Source organism: Chiloscyllium punctatum, chromosome 25, assembly GCF_047496795.1.
Source record: "Chiloscyllium punctatum isolate Juve2018m chromosome 25, sChiPun1.3, whole genome shotgun sequence".
Classification (NCBI taxonomy): domain Eukaryota; kingdom Metazoa; phylum Chordata; class Chondrichthyes; order Orectolobiformes; family Hemiscylliidae; genus Chiloscyllium; species Chiloscyllium punctatum.
This window is the reverse complement of record NC_092763.1, coordinates 44135565-44153126: the sequence shown is the minus strand read 5'-3', so window position 1 is coordinate 44153126 and position 17562 is coordinate 44135565. Positions and strand designations below refer to the sequence as shown.

The 17562-nt window shown below is 41.4% G+C and overlaps 1 protein-coding gene across 12 annotated transcripts in view; it reads left to right on the top strand.

The window, feature by feature from the left end:
- Window positions 1-17562, top strand: part of dlg3 (discs, large homolog 3 (Drosophila)) — a 534760-nt gene that overhangs the window by 477138 nt on the left and 40060 nt on the right. For all 12 annotated transcript variants that reach the window (XM_072595179.1, XM_072595178.1, XM_072595175.1 and 9 more), the window contains one exon: window positions 10033-10147. In XM_072595179.1, coding sequence (XP_072451280.1) covers window positions 10033-10147 — 115 coding nt within the window. The remainder of the gene's footprint in view (window positions 1-10032; window positions 10148-17562) is intronic.

The following is a 17562-nucleotide window of genomic DNA, read 5'->3' as shown; positions in this document are numbered from 1 at the left end:
AGGTCACCCCTCAGCCTCTGACACTTCAGTGAAAACAGTCCCACCCTATTCAACCTCTCCATATAGCTCAAATCTTCCAACCCTGGCAACATCCTTGTACGTGCTTTCTGAACCCTTTCATGTTTCACAATATCCTTCCAATAGGAAGGAGACCAGAATTGCACACAATATTCCAAAAGTGGCCTAACCAGTGTCCTGTACAGCCACACAACATGATCTCGCAAAGCCTGTACTCAGTACTCTGACCAATAAAGGAAAGAATACCAAACGCCTTCTTCACTATCCTATCTCACCCTCGACTCTACTCCAAGGAGGTATGAACCTGCGCTCCAAGATCTCTTTGTTCAGCAACACTCCCTAGGACCTTACTATTGAGTGTATAAGTCCTGCTAAGATTTGCTTTCCCAAAATGCAGCGCCTTGCATTTATCTAAACTAGACTCCATTTGCCAGTCCTCAGCCCATTGGCCCATCTGATCAAGATACCATTGTAGTCTGAGGTAACCTTCTTCGCTGTCCACAACATTTTCAATTCTGGTGTCATCTGTAAACTTTTTAACTATACCTCTTATGCTCACATCCAATTGCTCAGGTTCTGGAGATTTAACTATCTTTATGCGCTTTAAGACCTCCAGAACCACCTTTTTTATAATGTGAATTGTTTTCAAGACACCACTGTTTATTTCCCTAGTTCACTACCTTCTCATGTCTTTCTCCACAGTAAGTGCTGATGCAAAATATTCATTCAGTATCTCACCCATATCCTGTCAATCCACACAGAGACTGCCTGATTGATCTTTAAAGGGCCCTATTCTCTCCCTATTTGCTCTTTTGCCCTTTAACGTACTTGTAGAATCTCTTATAAGTTTCCTCAACCTGATCTGCCAAAGGTATTTCCCATTCATTTTTGCCCTCCTTAATTACCCTCTTAAGTGTACTTTTACTGCATTAATAATCCTCTAGTGATTCAGTGGATCCCAGCGGTCTATACTTGACATATGCCTCCTCCTTTTACTTGACCAGAGCCTCTGTACCTTTGGTGATCTAGTGTTCCCTACTCCTACCAACCTTGCCCTTTGTTCTAAAAGGAACGTACTGTCTCAGAACACTTTCACTTTTGAAAACCCCCCACTTACCAGTCATTTCTTTACCTGCGAACAGCATACCCCAGTTAACTAGTTAAAAGTTCCTGTTTAATACTATCAATGTTGCTTGTAATCTCTCCAATTTAGAAGTTTAAACAAGGCCTATCCTTTTCCATAACAATCTTGAAACTAATAGAATAATTGTCTCTGACCCCCAAAGGTCTGTCCCACTAACATCTCAGTTTTGTGTCCTGCCTTATTTCCCGAGAGAAGGTTGAGTTTTGCTCCTTCTCTGGTAGGTACATTTACGTATTGATAAAGAAAATTTTCTTGAATAAACATAATAATTGCCTCCCCAGCCAAGCCCTAACTCTATCACAGTTCCAGTATTTGGAAAGTTAAAATCCTTTACTATAATAAATCTATTATGTTAAACATATCTGAGCTCTTCCTACATATTTGCTGCTCAATTTCTCCCTGATTTTGAGGGAATGTTTGGTGCAATCCCATCAGTGTGATCATCCCCTTCTTATTTCTCAGTTCCACTCATAGAGCTTCACTGAATGATCCCCAGGAATATTCTCCCGAAGTCCAGCAGTGATGTTTTCCCCAATCAAAAATCCTACTCCCCTCCTCTCTTGCCTTCCTTTCTATCCTTCTTATAGACTTTGGTTTGGCCACATTTGGAATACTGCATACAGTTCTGGTCACCACATTACCAAAAGGATGTGGATGCTTTGGAGAGGGTGCAAAGGAGGTTGACTAGAATGTTGTCTGGTATGGAGGGCGTGAGCTATGAAGAGAGGTTGGGTAGATTAGGATTATTTTCATTAGAAAGGCCGAGGTTGGGGGGGGAAACTGACTGAGGTCTACAAAATCATGAGAGGTGTAGACAAGGTGGATAGCAAGGAGCGTTTTTACCAGAGTGGAGGAATCAGTGATTAGGAGTCATGAGTTCAAAGTAAGAGGGGAAACGTTTAGGGGCGATATGTGTGGAATGTTCTTCATGCAGAGGGTGGTGGGTGCTTGGAACGTGTTGCCAGCAGAGATGATAGGGGCAGGAAAGATAGCGTCATTTAAGATGTATCTAGACAAACACATAAATAAGTAGGGAGCAAAGGGATACAGACCCTTAGAAAATAGGTGACAGGTTTAGATAGGGGATCTGGATCAGTGGAGGCTTGGAGGGCTGACGGGCCTGTTCCTATACTGTAAGTTTCTTTGTTCTTTGTTCTATAGCATCTGTAACTCGGAACATTGAGCTGCGAGCTACGTTTCTATAAAGCTAATTTATTCCAGTCCCATTTTTCCATACATCTGCCTTAACTGACAGGCCTCTTGCATTGGAATAAATGCAGTTTAATTCTTCAGTTTTACCTCATTCTCTGCTGCACTCATGCCTGCCTTGACTGTTTAACTTGCTTTCTTTAACTTTTGAGCTATCCTCAACATTCTCTCCTTCCTCACTGTTGCTTAGGATCTCCCTCCCCATATTAGTTTAAAGCCTCTTGGGTAGCACTACAAATGTCCATAAACTGCATTTCAGAATATAGAGGCTATTGAATTGTGAAAGTTATTTTATAAATGAGTATTTAGAGTCATAGAGTCTTAGAGATGTACAGCATGGAAACAGACCCTTCGGTACAACCTGTCCACGCTGACCAGATATCCCAACCCAATCTAGTCCCACCTGCCAGCACCCGGCCCATATCCCTCCAAACCCTTCCTATTCATATACCCATCCAAATACCTCTTAAATGTTAAAATCGTATCAGCCTCCACCACATCCTCTGGCAGCTCATTCCATACACATACCACCCTCTGCGTGAAAAAGTTGCCCCTGAGGTCTCTTTTATATCTTTCCCCCTCACCCTAAACCTATGCCCTCTAGTTCTGGACTCCCCGACCCCAGGGAAAAGACTTTGTCGATTTATCCTATCCATGCCCCTCATAATTTTGTAAACCTCTATAAGGTCACCCCTCAGCCTCCGACACTCCAGGGAAAACAGCCCCAGCCTGTTCAGCCTCTCCCTGTAGCTCACATACTCCAACTCTGGCAACATCTTTTCTGAACCCTTTCAAGTTTCACAACATCCTTCCGATAGGAAGAAGACCAGAATTGCATGCAATATTCCAACAGTGGTCTAACCAATGTCCTGTACAGCCGCAACATGACCTCCCAACTCCTGTACTCAATACTCTGACCAATAAAGGAAAGCATACCAAACGTCTTCTTCACTATCCAATCTACCTGCGACTCCACTTTCAAGGAGCTATGAACCTGCACTCCAAGGTCACTTTGTTCAGCAGCACTCCCTAGGACCTTACCATTAAGTGTTTAAGCCCTGCTAAGATTTGCTTTCCCAAAATGCAGCACCTCACATTTATCTGAATTAAACTCCATCTGCCACTTCTCAGCCCATTGGCCCATCTGGTCCAGATCCTGTTGTAATCTGAGGTAACCCACTACACCTCCAATTTTGGTGTCATCTGCAAACTTACTAACTGTAACTGTTATGCTCGCATCCAAATCATTTATGTAAATGACAAAAAGTAGAGGAACCAGCACCGATCCTTGTGGCATTCCATTGGTCACAGGCCTCCAGTCTGAAAAACAACTCTCCACCACAACCCTCTGTCTTCTACCTTTGAAAATCACTGGGTTCAAAGACTTCCACTTTTCATTCATGCCTGTACGAAACAACCTCTGAGGTAATTATAGTTAAAAGCTAAATTATGTTTATCTTGCAAGCTCATAGGTACAATTCAAAAACTAATAAATAAGAAGGGGTCTTCTATCATAGCACAATAGACCATGAAGGTCTGCCACTACTTCAATCAAAGGTTTAAATTATGTATGTAGTTCCCTGTTCAAAAGAAAATAAAACCAGACTGTAAACAAGAGAGTTACTTAACAAGGCCAGCAGTTCTGGGGGGCTTATAATATTCCATTTGCAACGTAAATTATTGATAGGTAAAATGATTTATTTAACTATGTTTGAGGTCAATTAAAAATTGATCAATGAAAAATTTCTCAGTGGTCTTAGCATATTTTTGGGTTGGTCCTCGCAACAGTGAACAAGCCTTTGGGATTCCCATAAGATAAAGGAACTCTGGTAAAAATATACTGTGCAACTGAGTTTATAGCATAAGTCTTTATAAGCCAACATTTTAAGTTAGTTCTGTATCCTAATGGCTAGTTCTCCCTGTATTCCATGAGATCTAACCTTGCTAATCAGTCTCCCATGGGGAACCTTGTCGAATGCCTTACTGAAGTCAATATAGATCACATCTACTGCTCTGCCCTCATCTATCTTCTTTGTTACTTCTTCAAAAAACTCAATCAAGTTTGTGAGACATGATTTCCCACGCACAAAGCCATGTTGACTATCCCGAATCAGTCCTTGTCTTTCCAAATACATGTACATCCTGTCCCTCAGGATTCCCTCCAACAATTTGCCCACCACCGAGGTCAGGCTCACTGGTCTATAGTTCCCTGGCTTGACTTTACCGCCCTTCTTAAACAGTGGCACCACTTTTGCCAACCTCCAGTCTTCTAGCACCTCACCTGTGACTATCGATTATACAAATATCTCAGCAAGAGGCTCAGCAATCACTTCTCTAGTTTCCAACAGAGTTCTCGGGTACACCCGATCAGGTCCTGGGTATTTGTCCACCTTTAACCGTTTCAAGACATCCACCACTTCCTCCTCCTGTAATCTGGACATTTTGCAAGATGTCACCGTCTATTTCCCTACAGTCTATATCTTCCATATCTTTTTCCACAGTAAATACTGATGCAAAATTTTAATTTAGTATCTCCCACATTTTCTGTGGCTCCACACAAAGGCCGCCTTGCTGATCTTTGAGGGGGCCTATTCTCTCCCTAGTTACCCTTTTGTCCTTAATGTATTTGTAAAAACCCTTTGGATTCTCCTTAATTCTATTTGCCAAAGCTATCTCATGTCCCCGTTTTGCCCTCCTGATTTCCCTCTTAAGTATACTCCTACTTTCTTTATACTCTTCTAAGGATTCACTCGATCTATCCTGTCTGTACCTGACATATGCTTCCTTCTTTTTCTTAACCAAAGCCTCACTTTCTTTAGTCATCCAGCATTCCCTATACCTACCAGCCTTCCCTTTCACCCTGACAGGAATATACTTTTTCTGGATTCTTGTTATCTCATTTCTGATGGCTTCCCATATTCCAGTTGTCCCTTCACCTGCGAACATCTGCCTCCAGTCAGCTTTCAAAAGTTCTTACCTAATACCGTCAAAAATGTCCTTTCTCCAATTTAGAACTTCAACTTTTAGATCTGGTCTATCCTCTTCCATCACTGTTTGAAAACAAATAGAATTATGGTCACTGGCCCCAAAGTGCTCCCCCACTGTCATCTCAGTCACCAGCCCTGCCTTATTTCCCAAGAGTAGGTCAAGTTTTGCACCTTCTCTAGTAGGTACATCCACATACTGAATCAGAAAATTGTCTTGTACACACTTAAGAAATTCCTCTCCATCTAAACCTTTAACACTATGGCAATCCCAATCGATGCTTGGCAAGTTAAAATCCCCAACCATAACTACCCTATTATTCTTACAGATAGCTGAGATCTCCTTACAAGTTTGTTTCTCAATTTCCCTATGCGTATTGGGGGGTCTATAATACAATCCCAATAAGGTGATCATCCCTTTCTTATTTCTCCGTTTTACCCAAATAACGTCCCTGGATGTATTTCCGGGAATATCCTCCCTCAGACAGCTGTAATGCTATCCCTTATCGAAAATGCCACTCCCCCTCCTCTCTTGCCTCCTTTTCTATCCTTCCTGTAGCATTTGTATCCTGGAACATTAAGCTGCCAGTCCTACCCATCCCTGAGCCATGTTTTCGTAATTGCTATGATATCCCAGTCCCATGTTCCTAACCATGCCGTGAGTTCATCTGCCTTCCCTGTTTTGGCCCCTTGCATTGAAATAAATGCAGTTTAATTTATTAGTCCTATCTTGTCCCTGCCTGCCCTGACTGTTTGACTTCTGTTCTCAGCTGTACATGTCTCAGATTGATCTCTTTCCTCACTATCTCCCTGGGTCCCACCTCCACCCCTCCCCCCCACGTTACTAATTTAAATCCTCCCAAGCAGCTCTAGCAAATTTCCCTGCCAGTATATTAGTCCCCTTCCAATTTAGGTGCAATCCGCCCTTATTATACAGGTCACTTCTACCCCAAAAGAGATTCCAATGATCCAAAAACATGAATCCTTGTCCCATGCACCAGCTCCTCAGCCATGCATTCATCTGCTCTATCCTCCTATTCCTGCCCTCACTAGCTCGTAGCACTGGGAGTAATCCAGATATTACTACCCTTGAGGACCTCCTTTTTAAATTTCTGCCTAACTCTCTGTAATCTCCCTTCAGAATCTCAACCATTTCCCTTCCTATATCATTGGTTCCAATGTGAACAATGACCTCTTGCTGGCCCCTCTCCCCCGTGAGAACATTCTGCACCCTCTCTGAGACATCCTTGATCCTCGCACCAGGGAAACAACACACCATTCTGCTTTTTCTCTGCTGGCCACAGAAGCGTCTGTCTGTACCTCGGACTACAGAATCCCCTAACACAGTTGATCGATTGGAAGCCAATGTACCCCTCGTTGCATTAGATCCAGTCTCAATACCAGAAACTTGGCTGTTTGTGCTACGTTCCCCTGAGAATCCATCACCCCCTACATTTTCCAAAACAACATACCTGTTTGAAATGGGTATATCCACAAAAGACTCCTGCACTAGCTGCCTACCTCTCTTACCCTTCCTGGAGTTAACCCATCTATGTGACTGTGTCTGAGACTTTCCCCCCTTCCTGTAACTGTCATCCATCACATACTGTTGCAAATTCCTCATCGCTTCTATCTGTCTCTCCAACCGATTCACTCGATCCGATAAAATTCGTTTCCAATAGCATTTATGGCAGATATAATCTGCAGTAACCCTTAAACTCTCTTTAAACTCCCACATCTGGCAAGAAGTGCATATCACTGCAAGCGCCATGTTTGCTCCTTCACAAACTACAGACCCAGAAAATAACACCGTCTTATTCCTCTACAAACACTGCCCCAGGTTAAATTAATAGCTTATATTTTAAGTTTAATCAAGAGACTTATCTCCAAAAACATATTGTCAAGAAAGAACCCACTGTACTCACTAATACAGCCTTTCTCTTGGACAGACTTAAAACAACAATTGACTTATCTGATTCTGTGCTGTGAACTTTGCGCAACAGTTCCTCCTAGATTAGTTATGAATTTCGCTGTTTGTTCATTTTCCCAGATGCACTCCGATGTCGTATTTGTGCTTCATTGCATCCTTTCTTTACTGCTGTGTTCTCAGAATACAGCTACAGCTTAAAATCATTTGGTGACTTTTTTGTTCTTTATGGTGTTTTGGGTTTTGGATAAGTGCAGTTTGCTGTCATACATACTGTACATCTTGGTATCGTGTCTGTTATCCAGGAACTACATTCAGGGAAATGCAAAGTCGAAGTATTGAAATATGTAATCCCTAATGCAATAATAACTCCATAAAATACCTGTAACAACGTTGGTCATTGAGCTCTCCAGCACTTAACAGGCAACTTTACATAATAGCTATCTTTAAACTTCACCTCGATATATTGATGTATTGGAGAGCTTGAGTTTATCCAAGTGCTGACTGTAAAGATGGTGCATTTCAAATAAAATATAAACATTTTGTGACTGGTTGCTGTCCCTGAAATAGAAAGAAATGTGTTTATTCACATTCCTAAATAAATGATTTTGGGCAGCAAGTTGTTAGAACACCACTCAGATCTGTTGATAAATAAGTTTGTATCAAAATGCTGTTATTTTTCATGTTGATTGCTTTTAGAATATTATCACACAGCAAGGTCATCTTTTGCTGTTAGTTAGCATAAATTCTTATACAAAATATAAGTTTATTCTTTGTGAGACAGATTAGATTAACATCTTCAATAATAATGAATGTTCAACTTCTCCAGAAAATACTACCAGCTGTGATGTGATACTGATTGTGACAAGGTTTGCTTAATGTGCTGCAAAACTACCTGTTTTATTCACTATAGTGTCACTGCTGCGAATGACTGTGGTTTGACCAGTTGTAGTGCTGGGGCTGATCATTCAGCAACTTGACAAAGTGTAGTGGTGGAATGGATTGGTCCAGTTGTGGAACTCATTGAGCTGTAGTGCTGCAGCCTATGGTATGCACTTTGAGTACTGGTAACTTTGTAACTGCTCAGTGCAACAGTTGGCTTTGTTCTTAGATGTTTATTTGGTAAGTGTCCTCAGATTCCTCAAATCTACTCTGAAATTGCTGTGAGAAAACATCTGCATGTCTTCGTTTCAAGTCATTATTTGCATCTCGCCTCTTTGTCCAAGGATGTGTATCTTAACCTTTTATTGTTCATATCAAAAGTGCTTTAATGTATTTTTTCCAATAGGAAAAGTTTATAAGTGCAAGTTGTTGTATGTTCTTTAATTTGATTAATTGTGTTTCTTGGTGGATGTAGTTCAAAAGCGAGAAAAGAAATGTTTTTAAATAGCATTTTGACATGTCAGCAAACTATATCTCAAAAATTCTTCATGTATAATGAATTCCTTTGAACTTCATTGACTCTGACATATAAACAAATGAAGACAAACAGGGGGCTGGAGGAACACAGCAAGCCAGGCAGCATCAGGAGGTGGAGAAGTCGACGTTTTGGGTGTAACCCTTCTTCAGGACTCTTTTATTTTGTCTCTGTACAAACAAATATAGCAGATGGAAATAAGCAGCAAAATGAAACTTTCGAGAATAACAGGGCCACTACATGCAGGAGGAACTTTAAGGCCTTAAAAGGACACCAGTGCTGCTTTGGAAGGGAAGGGCCTTGAAATAGTGATGGAGTTGCTACCAAGGGGTGTTTTAGTCTTTGGGATAATGGAGAGGCCAATGGAAAAAAAATATACTTTAATTCCTCAAAAAAGCAAAGTTGGCATTTTAAGAAACTATTGAAAATGTTCAGGTGAAATTATCTTAAAAGATAATGATGATTTTCCCTCTCCACAACCCCAACACAAGTCCCCCTTGCCTCACCCCACCTGTTGTGAATTAAAAAAAACATCATTTGTGTGAGAATTAGATATTGATTCTCCTTCACTGGTTCCTGCATCTCAACTGGTGCGAGAGAACACATTGGTGTTCTGGTGAGCAGGTTTAGGACTGTCTTATTTGCTTGGTCATTTGAAACTTTTGGAAGCAATTTCAAAATCTAATAGTGTTGCCTTGGAGCCCAAGTGGCTGTATGATATCTGCCAAACATTGCTTGCCCCTGCACAAGATTTACCACACCACAGTGGCAATGAGATTTGATTCAGTTCTACACAATCTGGCCAACATTACAAGTAGACAATGTTGCAGGGATTGTTGACCTACAAACCTAACTTCTTCCTGTGCACACCTGATTGCATAATTTCACATCAGGAATGGAATTCAAAGATTTGTCCTTTTGTATCATAACCTCTTGAACTGGGCACTTGATGTATTGGCATCAAGTGTGATGAGGATTTGGAAGTGTTTTGCAAACCAGAATAACATAATGACTATCTAATCCCAGCAGTTCTGGATTGAGTTTAATGGCTTGTGTGTTTGCAATACTTAACTGGTGGAGATTTCCGCTTGTCCGGTACTGATTGCCAGACAGCCTGTATGACAAATCAGAAGCCATAGAGGGGTATAGCTGCTGGTGAAGCTGGGTGCTGTCAGCACACATGTGGAATAGAAAGTGTTTTCAGATAAAGTCACTGAGGAGTATCGTGTGAGAGGCCAAGGGAAGAACTCCATGAGTGCTGTCTAATCATTTAGTTAATTACTTCATATTGCTTTAGTTCTGCTGCCAATCTATAATTCTGTTTTGTTTTAAGAGTACAGCCGTTTTGAGTCTAAAATCCATGACCTTCGGGAACAGATGATGAACAGCAGTATGAGCTCTGGATCCGGCTCCCTACGGACCAGTGAGAAACGCTCGCTTTATGTCCGGTAAGTTTTTTTTATACAGATGAGGAGGTGGATATGCTTTTTGGATACACTCAAGGATTTCAGTTAGCAAGAGATAGTATAGCAGTTTAATCGAGAAATGGGTATCTCATTCACTTACTTCCTCTTGAAACTAGTCACGTTGTTGCACTTATTACATAATAATTGACACTATACCCACCACTTCAAAATAATTCATTTTTCATTGCTTTGAGTTGTTTTGATGTGACCAGGTATTGAGTAATTTTTATTTTTAAATAAACTCCTGTTTTCAGTGGAGTTTCAATTAACTTATCAGCTTACAGTATTACCATCATCCTAAAGGGGAAGTTAAATCTAACTGTTAGAATATTTAAGAAGACAATAGAAGCATAGCTCCTAACTGATTCCTTGTCATCTTAATAATTTGGAGTTTATCTGTTTCAGCTTCTACCATGAGAAATTAAGAAATCAGTGTGGTATAGAGCATTTTAAAATTTACACTGGGTATATAGAGCTTACAGTAGAAAACAAAAGATTAAGAATTGCCAATGTCAGTTCTGGGCACTGCTTTTGGACTCATGGTATGTGGTGCAACATGGGCAAGTAAATTTCCTGCTGATTACCATCAACTGCCTTTCATGACTGATGATCAGAACACTACTCGGAGGAAGCACTGAGGATGGCAAGGATGTTCAGTGGGTCTTGGTGGGGGACTAAGAGTGGCTTGGTAGCATCACTACTGATGGAGCTCACTGAGCCCTAAATGACATAGCTGGATCAATGTTAGGTGGTAAGTGAACCATAAGAGAAAAACGTGTTTGTGTTCTCACTGATTGTCATGGAGACAGTATTGGTAAGGGTAGCAACTGCAGAGTATTTATGGTATCAAAGTCCTGACTTCACATTGAGGATACCATTGATCATGTTGTGTGGCACAGCCCTTGCAGTAAATTGGAGAAATTTCAAATAGACCCAACAACTTAGGTTGGGTAACCATGAGGTGTTGTGGTCCAGAAACAGCTGGATAATTATTTTGAGCTACAATTTAACCTGAAGACTTTACATACATGCCAATCTACCATTACCATTAAGTAGGGGATCAAAGCTGGTTCTGCAGCACCAGCATACTTATTAGTGATGTGGTAACAAAGTGAATCCATGACACAGATTTACTTCCATTACAAGCAGCAGAAACAGTATGTGACAGACAAGAATAAATGATTTCACAGCTAAAGGATCAGACCTAAGCTCTGCAAACTTTATTTACATCCAGTTGTGGACTGCTAAGCAGGAGGAGGAAGCTCTCATAAGTATCCCCAGCTTCAATGATGAGGAGTCCAGTACTTCAATGAAGAAGTCATTCCTGAAGCAATTGCAACCATTTTAAGCCAGAGTTGCTATGTAGATGATCAGTTCTGGCCTCCTCCTGAGATCCTCAGCATTACAGATCACAGTCTTCAATCAATCAGATTTATTCCACGTGATATCAAGAAACAGCCAAAAGCACTGGGTGTTCACCCATAAGACTTGATGAATCCATTGAAATCATGGCTAACCACATAATCCTCAACCCAACTTTCCTGCCTTACCCCCTTACCTTTGATTCCTTCAGTAATTAGAAATCTGCCAATTTCAGTCTTAAAAATATTTAACTCAGCCTTGACTGCCCTTTGCAGTAAAGAATTCCACAGATTCACCACCCTGTGGGAGTAAAAAAATCCTCTTCATCTCTGTTAAAATAGGTGACCTCTTAATCAAGATTGTGCTTCTGGTGCTCAACACTATCCCCAGAGAGAAACAACCTCTTTGAAATGACCCTGTCAATCCCCCTAAGGATTGTCTATTTTTCAATAATGTCTCCTCTCATTCTTCTGAACTCCAATGAGTGCAAACTCTCCCCAATCATACTGTCCTCATAAGAAAATCCTTCCTTACCCTGGAACAACATAGTGAATCTTCTTGGACTGTATCCAATGTGTCCTGCAGTTGTGCTGATGATACGTTCCCAGAACTAACAGCACTCCTAGCCAAGCTGTTTCAGTGCATTTACAACACTAGCACCTACTTGACAATATGGAAAATTGTCCAGGTATATGATGTTCACAAAAAGCAATAAAACCTAACCCTGCCAGTTGATGCCCTGTCACTCTACTTTCCATCATCAACAATGTGATGGGAATGGTCCTCAATAGTGCCATAAAGTAGCGCCTGTTTAGCAATAACTTGCTCACTGACACTCAGTTTGCATTCTGCCAAGCATACTCAGCTCTTAACTTCATTACAGCTTTGTTTAAATATTGACAAAACAGGGTTTTTTCCCCATGGTGACTGTGCCATCAAGGAGTACTAACAAAACTGGGGTAAATGGCAATTGGGTTGGAGACATAACTTGCACAAACGTTGATGCTTGTGGTCCCAGGACATTACGGCAGAAGCTCCTCTTGGGAGGGTCCTAGGCTCAACCATCATCAGCTGTTTCAGCAATGTCTTTCCCTCAATGGTGAGGTTAGAAATGGTGATGTTTGCCAAGGCTTGCACAATATGCATCACTATTTGTGACTATTCAGATACTGAATTAGCTTGTACTGACATGTGCAAATAATATTTGTGCTACAATAAGTGATTTCCAACAAGGGAAATCTAACCATTGCCCCGTGGCATTCAAGTGAATTTACTATTGTTAAATCACTCACTATCAATATTCTGAGGATTACTATTGACCAGAAACTGAACTGGACCAACAGCAAAAACAGATGCTACAAGAGCAGGGCAGAGGCTGGAAATTATATGAGGAGTAACTCATTTCTTACCAACCCAATGTCTGTCTTCCATCTACAGGAGCAAGTCAGGAACATGATGGAATATCTGGATTGACATAGTCATAGAGATGTACAGCATGGAAACAGATCCTTCGGTCTAACCCGTCCATGCCGACGAGATATCCCAACCCAATCTAGTCCCACCTGCCAGCATCCGGCCCATATCCCTCCAAACCCTTCCTATTCATATACCCATCCAAATGCCTCTTAAATGTTGCAATTGTACCAGCCTCCATCACTTCCTCTGGCAGCTCATTCCATACACATGCCACCCTCTGCGTGAAAAAGTTGCCCCTTAGGTCTCTTTTATATCTTTCCCCTCTCACCCTAAACCTATGCCCTCTAGTTCTGGATTCCCCGACCCCAGGGAAAGGACTTTGCCTATTTATCCTATCCATGCCCCTCATAATTTTGTAAACCTCTATAAGGTCACCCCTCAGCCTCCGACACTCCAGGGAAAACAGCCCCAGCCTGTTCAGCCTCTCCCTGTAGCTCAGATCCTCCAACCCAGGCAACATCCTTGAAAATCTTTTCTGAACCCTTTCAAGTTTCACAACATCTTTCTGATAGGAAGGAGACCAGAATTGCACACAATTTTCCAACAATGGCCTTACCAATGTCCTGTACAGCTGCAACATGACCTCCCAACTCCTGTACTCAATACTCTGACCAATAAAGGAAAGCATACCAAACGCCTTCTCCACTCTCCTATATACCTGCGACTCCACTTTCAAGGAGCTATGAACCTGCACTCAAAGATCTCTTTGTTCAGCAACACTCCCTAGGACCTTACAATTAAGTCCTGCTCAGATTTGCTTTCCCAAATGCAGCACCTCACATTTATCTGAATTAAACTCCATCTGCCACTTCTCAGCCCATTGGCCCATCTGGTCCAGATCCTGTTGTAATCTGAGGTAACCCTCTTCGCTGTCCACTACACCACCAATTTTGATGTCATCTTACTAACTGTACCTGTAATGCTCGCGTCCAAATCATTTATGTAAATGACAAAAAGTAGAGGGCCCAGCAGTGATCCTTGTGGCACTCCACTGGTCACAGGCCTCCAGTCTGAAAAACAACCCTCCACCACAACCCTCTGTCTTCTACCTTTGAGCCAGTTGTGTATCCAATTGGCTAGTTCTCCCTGTATTCCATGAGATCTAACCTTGCTAATCAGTCTCCCATGGGGAACCTTGTCGAACGCCTTACTGAAGTCAATATAGATCACATCTACTGCTCTGCCCTCATCAATCTTCTTTGTTACTTCATCAAAAAACTCAATCAAGTTTGTGAGACATGATTTCCCACGCACAAAGCCATGTTGACTGTCCCGAATCAGTCCTTGCCTTTCCAAATTCATGTACATCCTGTCCCTCAGGATTCCCTCCAACAACTTGCCCACCACTGAGGTCAGGCTCACTGGTCTATAGTTCCCTGGCTTGACTTTACCGCCCTTCTTAAACAGTGGCACCATGTTTGCCAACCTCCAGTCTTCCGGCACCTCACCTGTGACTATCGATTATATAAATATCTCAGCAAGAGGCCCAGCAATCACTTCTCTAGCTTCCCACAGAGTTCTCGGGTACACCTGATCAGGTCCTGGGGATTTATCCACCTTTAACCTTTTCAAGACATCCAGCATTTCCTCCCCTGTAATCTGGACATTTTTCAAGATGTCACCATCGATTTCCCTACAGTCTATATCTTCCATATCCTTTTCCACAGTAAATACTGATGCAAAATATTCATTTAGTATCTCCCCCATTTTCTGTGGCTCCACACAAAGGCTGCCTTGCTGATCTTTGAGGGGCCCTATTTTCTCCCTAGTTACCCTTTTGTCCTTAACATATTTGTAAAACCCCTTTGGATTCTCCTTAATTCTATTTGCCAAAGCTATCTCATGTCCCCGTTTTGCCCTCCTGATTTCCCTCTTAAGTATACTCCTACTTTCTTTATACTCTTCTAAGGATTCACTCAATCTACCCTGTCTGTACCTGACATATGCTTCCTTCTTTTTCTTAACCAAACCCTTAATTTCTTTAGTCATCCAGCATTCCCTCTACCTACCAGCCTTCCCTTTCACCCTGACAGGAATATACTTTCTCTGGATTCTTGTTATCTCATTTCTGAAGGCTTCCCATTTTCGAGCCGTCCCTTTACCTGCGAACATCTGCCTCCAATCAGCCTTTGAAAGTTCTTGCCTAACGCCGTCAAAATTGGCCTTTCTCCAATTTAGAACTTCAACTTTTAGATCTGGTCTATCCTTTTCCATCACTATTTTAAAACGAATAGAATTATGGTCACTGGCCCCAAAGTGCTCCCCCACTGACACCTCAGTCACCTGCCCTACCTTATTTCCCAAGAGTAGGTCAAGTTTTGCACCTTCTCTCATAGGTACATCCTCATACTGAATCAGAAAATTGTCTTGTACACACTTAAGAAATTCCTCTCCATCTCAACCTTGAACACGATGACAGTCCCAGTCGATGTTTGGAAAGTTAAATCCCCTACCATAACTACCCTATTATTCTTACAGATAGCTGAGATCTTCTTACAAGTTTGTTTCTCAATTTCCCTTTGAGTATTGGGGGGTCTATAATACAATCCCAATAAGGTGATCATCCCTTTCTTATTTCTCAGTTCCACCCAAATAACTTCCCTGGATGTATTTCCGTGAATATCCTCCCTTAGCACAGCTGTAATGCTATCCCTTATCAAAAATGCCTCTCCCCCTCCTCTTTTGCCTCCCTTTCTATCCTTCCTGTAGCATTTGTATCCTGGAATATTAAGCTGCCAATCCTGCCTATCCCTGAGCCATGTTTTCACAATTGCTATGATATCCCAGTCCCATGTTCCTAACCATGCCGTGAGTTCATCTGCCTTTCCTGTTAGGCCCCTTGCGTTGAAATAAATGCAGTCTAATTTATTAGCCCTACCCTGTCCCTGCCTGCCCTGACTGTTTGACTCACGTCTGTTCTCAGCTATGCCAGTCTCAGATCGAGCTCATTCCTCACTATCCCCCTGGGTCCCACACCCCCCACATTACTAATTTAAATCCTCCCAAGCAGTTCTAGCAAATGTCCCTGCCAGTATATTAGTCCCCTTCCAATTTAGATGCAATCCGTCCTTCTTGTACAGGTCACTTCTACCCCAAAAGAGATTCCAATGATCCAAAAATGTGAATCCTCCCATATACCAGCTCCTCAGCCATGCATTCATCTGCTCTATCCTCCTATTCCAGCCCTCACTAGCTCATAGCACTGGGAGTAATCCAGATATTACTACCCTTGGGGCTCCAACAGCACTCAAACTTGACACCATCCTCAAAAAGCAATCTGCTTACTGGTTCACTACCTAAAACCTGCAACATTCGCTTATTCCATGTACATTGGCAGCAGTGTGCATTACTGACAATATGCCTTGTATCAAACCATATTCCACAACACCGATCAAAATCCACAATCTCTACCATTGAGTAGGACAAGATCAACCTTCTTAACAGCACTATGGGTCTACTTACACCAAATGACTGCAGTGGTTGAAGAAGGCAACTCACCACTGCCTTCACAAGACCAATTAGGGATGTGCATTAAACATTGGCCCTGACAGTGACACTCAAAGCCCAAATGAACAAAATGAAAAATAATGCAAGTATGCAGTCTAAGTAACCCCAAATAAATATTCAGAAGACAGACATTGAGGGAAGGCTCCACAAGACTTGAAAGTGGCAAATACGATTCCTTCCTTTAAGAAGGGAAGGGGACGGAAAGCAGGAGGGTACAGACTGGTTTACACAACATCTTCATGGGGAAGATGATAGAAGTTATGAGTAAAGAAGCTATGGCTGGGAAATTAAAAAAACTTCCACGATAAAGAGGCAGACTAAATTTGAATTTGTGCAAGGGGAAATCCTGTTTAATCAAGTTAACATAGTGAAAAGTTAAAAAAAGAAGGACTGGTGGATGTACTGCACTTAAATTTAAAGAAGGCATTTGAAAACTTGTCACATCAAAGGTTATTGTGGAAAATAAAAACTCATGGTGTAACGGATAATATTGGCATGGATAAGAGATTGGCTAGGTAACAGGAAACAAAGAGAAGGCATAATCAGTGCTGGGTCTCAAGTTTTTATAATTTATATGAATTACTTGGATAAGGGGACTGAGGTATGGTTGCTAAATTTGTGATGACAGAAAGATTGGTAGAAAAGTAAATTGTGAGGAGGACATTTTAAGGAAGCCACAAAGGTCATGTGAGTGGGCAAAAAATCTGACAAATTAAGTGTGATTGGAAAAAATGTGGAGTTGTCCATTTTGGCAGGAATAATTTTTTTAAAAAGCATATTTATCTAGATGTTGAGAGATTTCAAAGTTCTGAGGTAAAGAGGGATCTCTGTGAATGATTAAACTAGAAAAATCTTCAGGTGCATTAGAATAATTAACCAGCCTGTGCTTTTAAAATTCAAAAGCATAATGTCAAATTTTGGATGTGATTCCATGATTTAGTAATACTTATTGAAAATTACAAAGGAATATTGACAGTTGGTTTTCACTTGTTGGTTTTGCCCATTCAATGTAGAAAAATAGACCTAGGAAGGATAGCAAAGAATATTTTCTA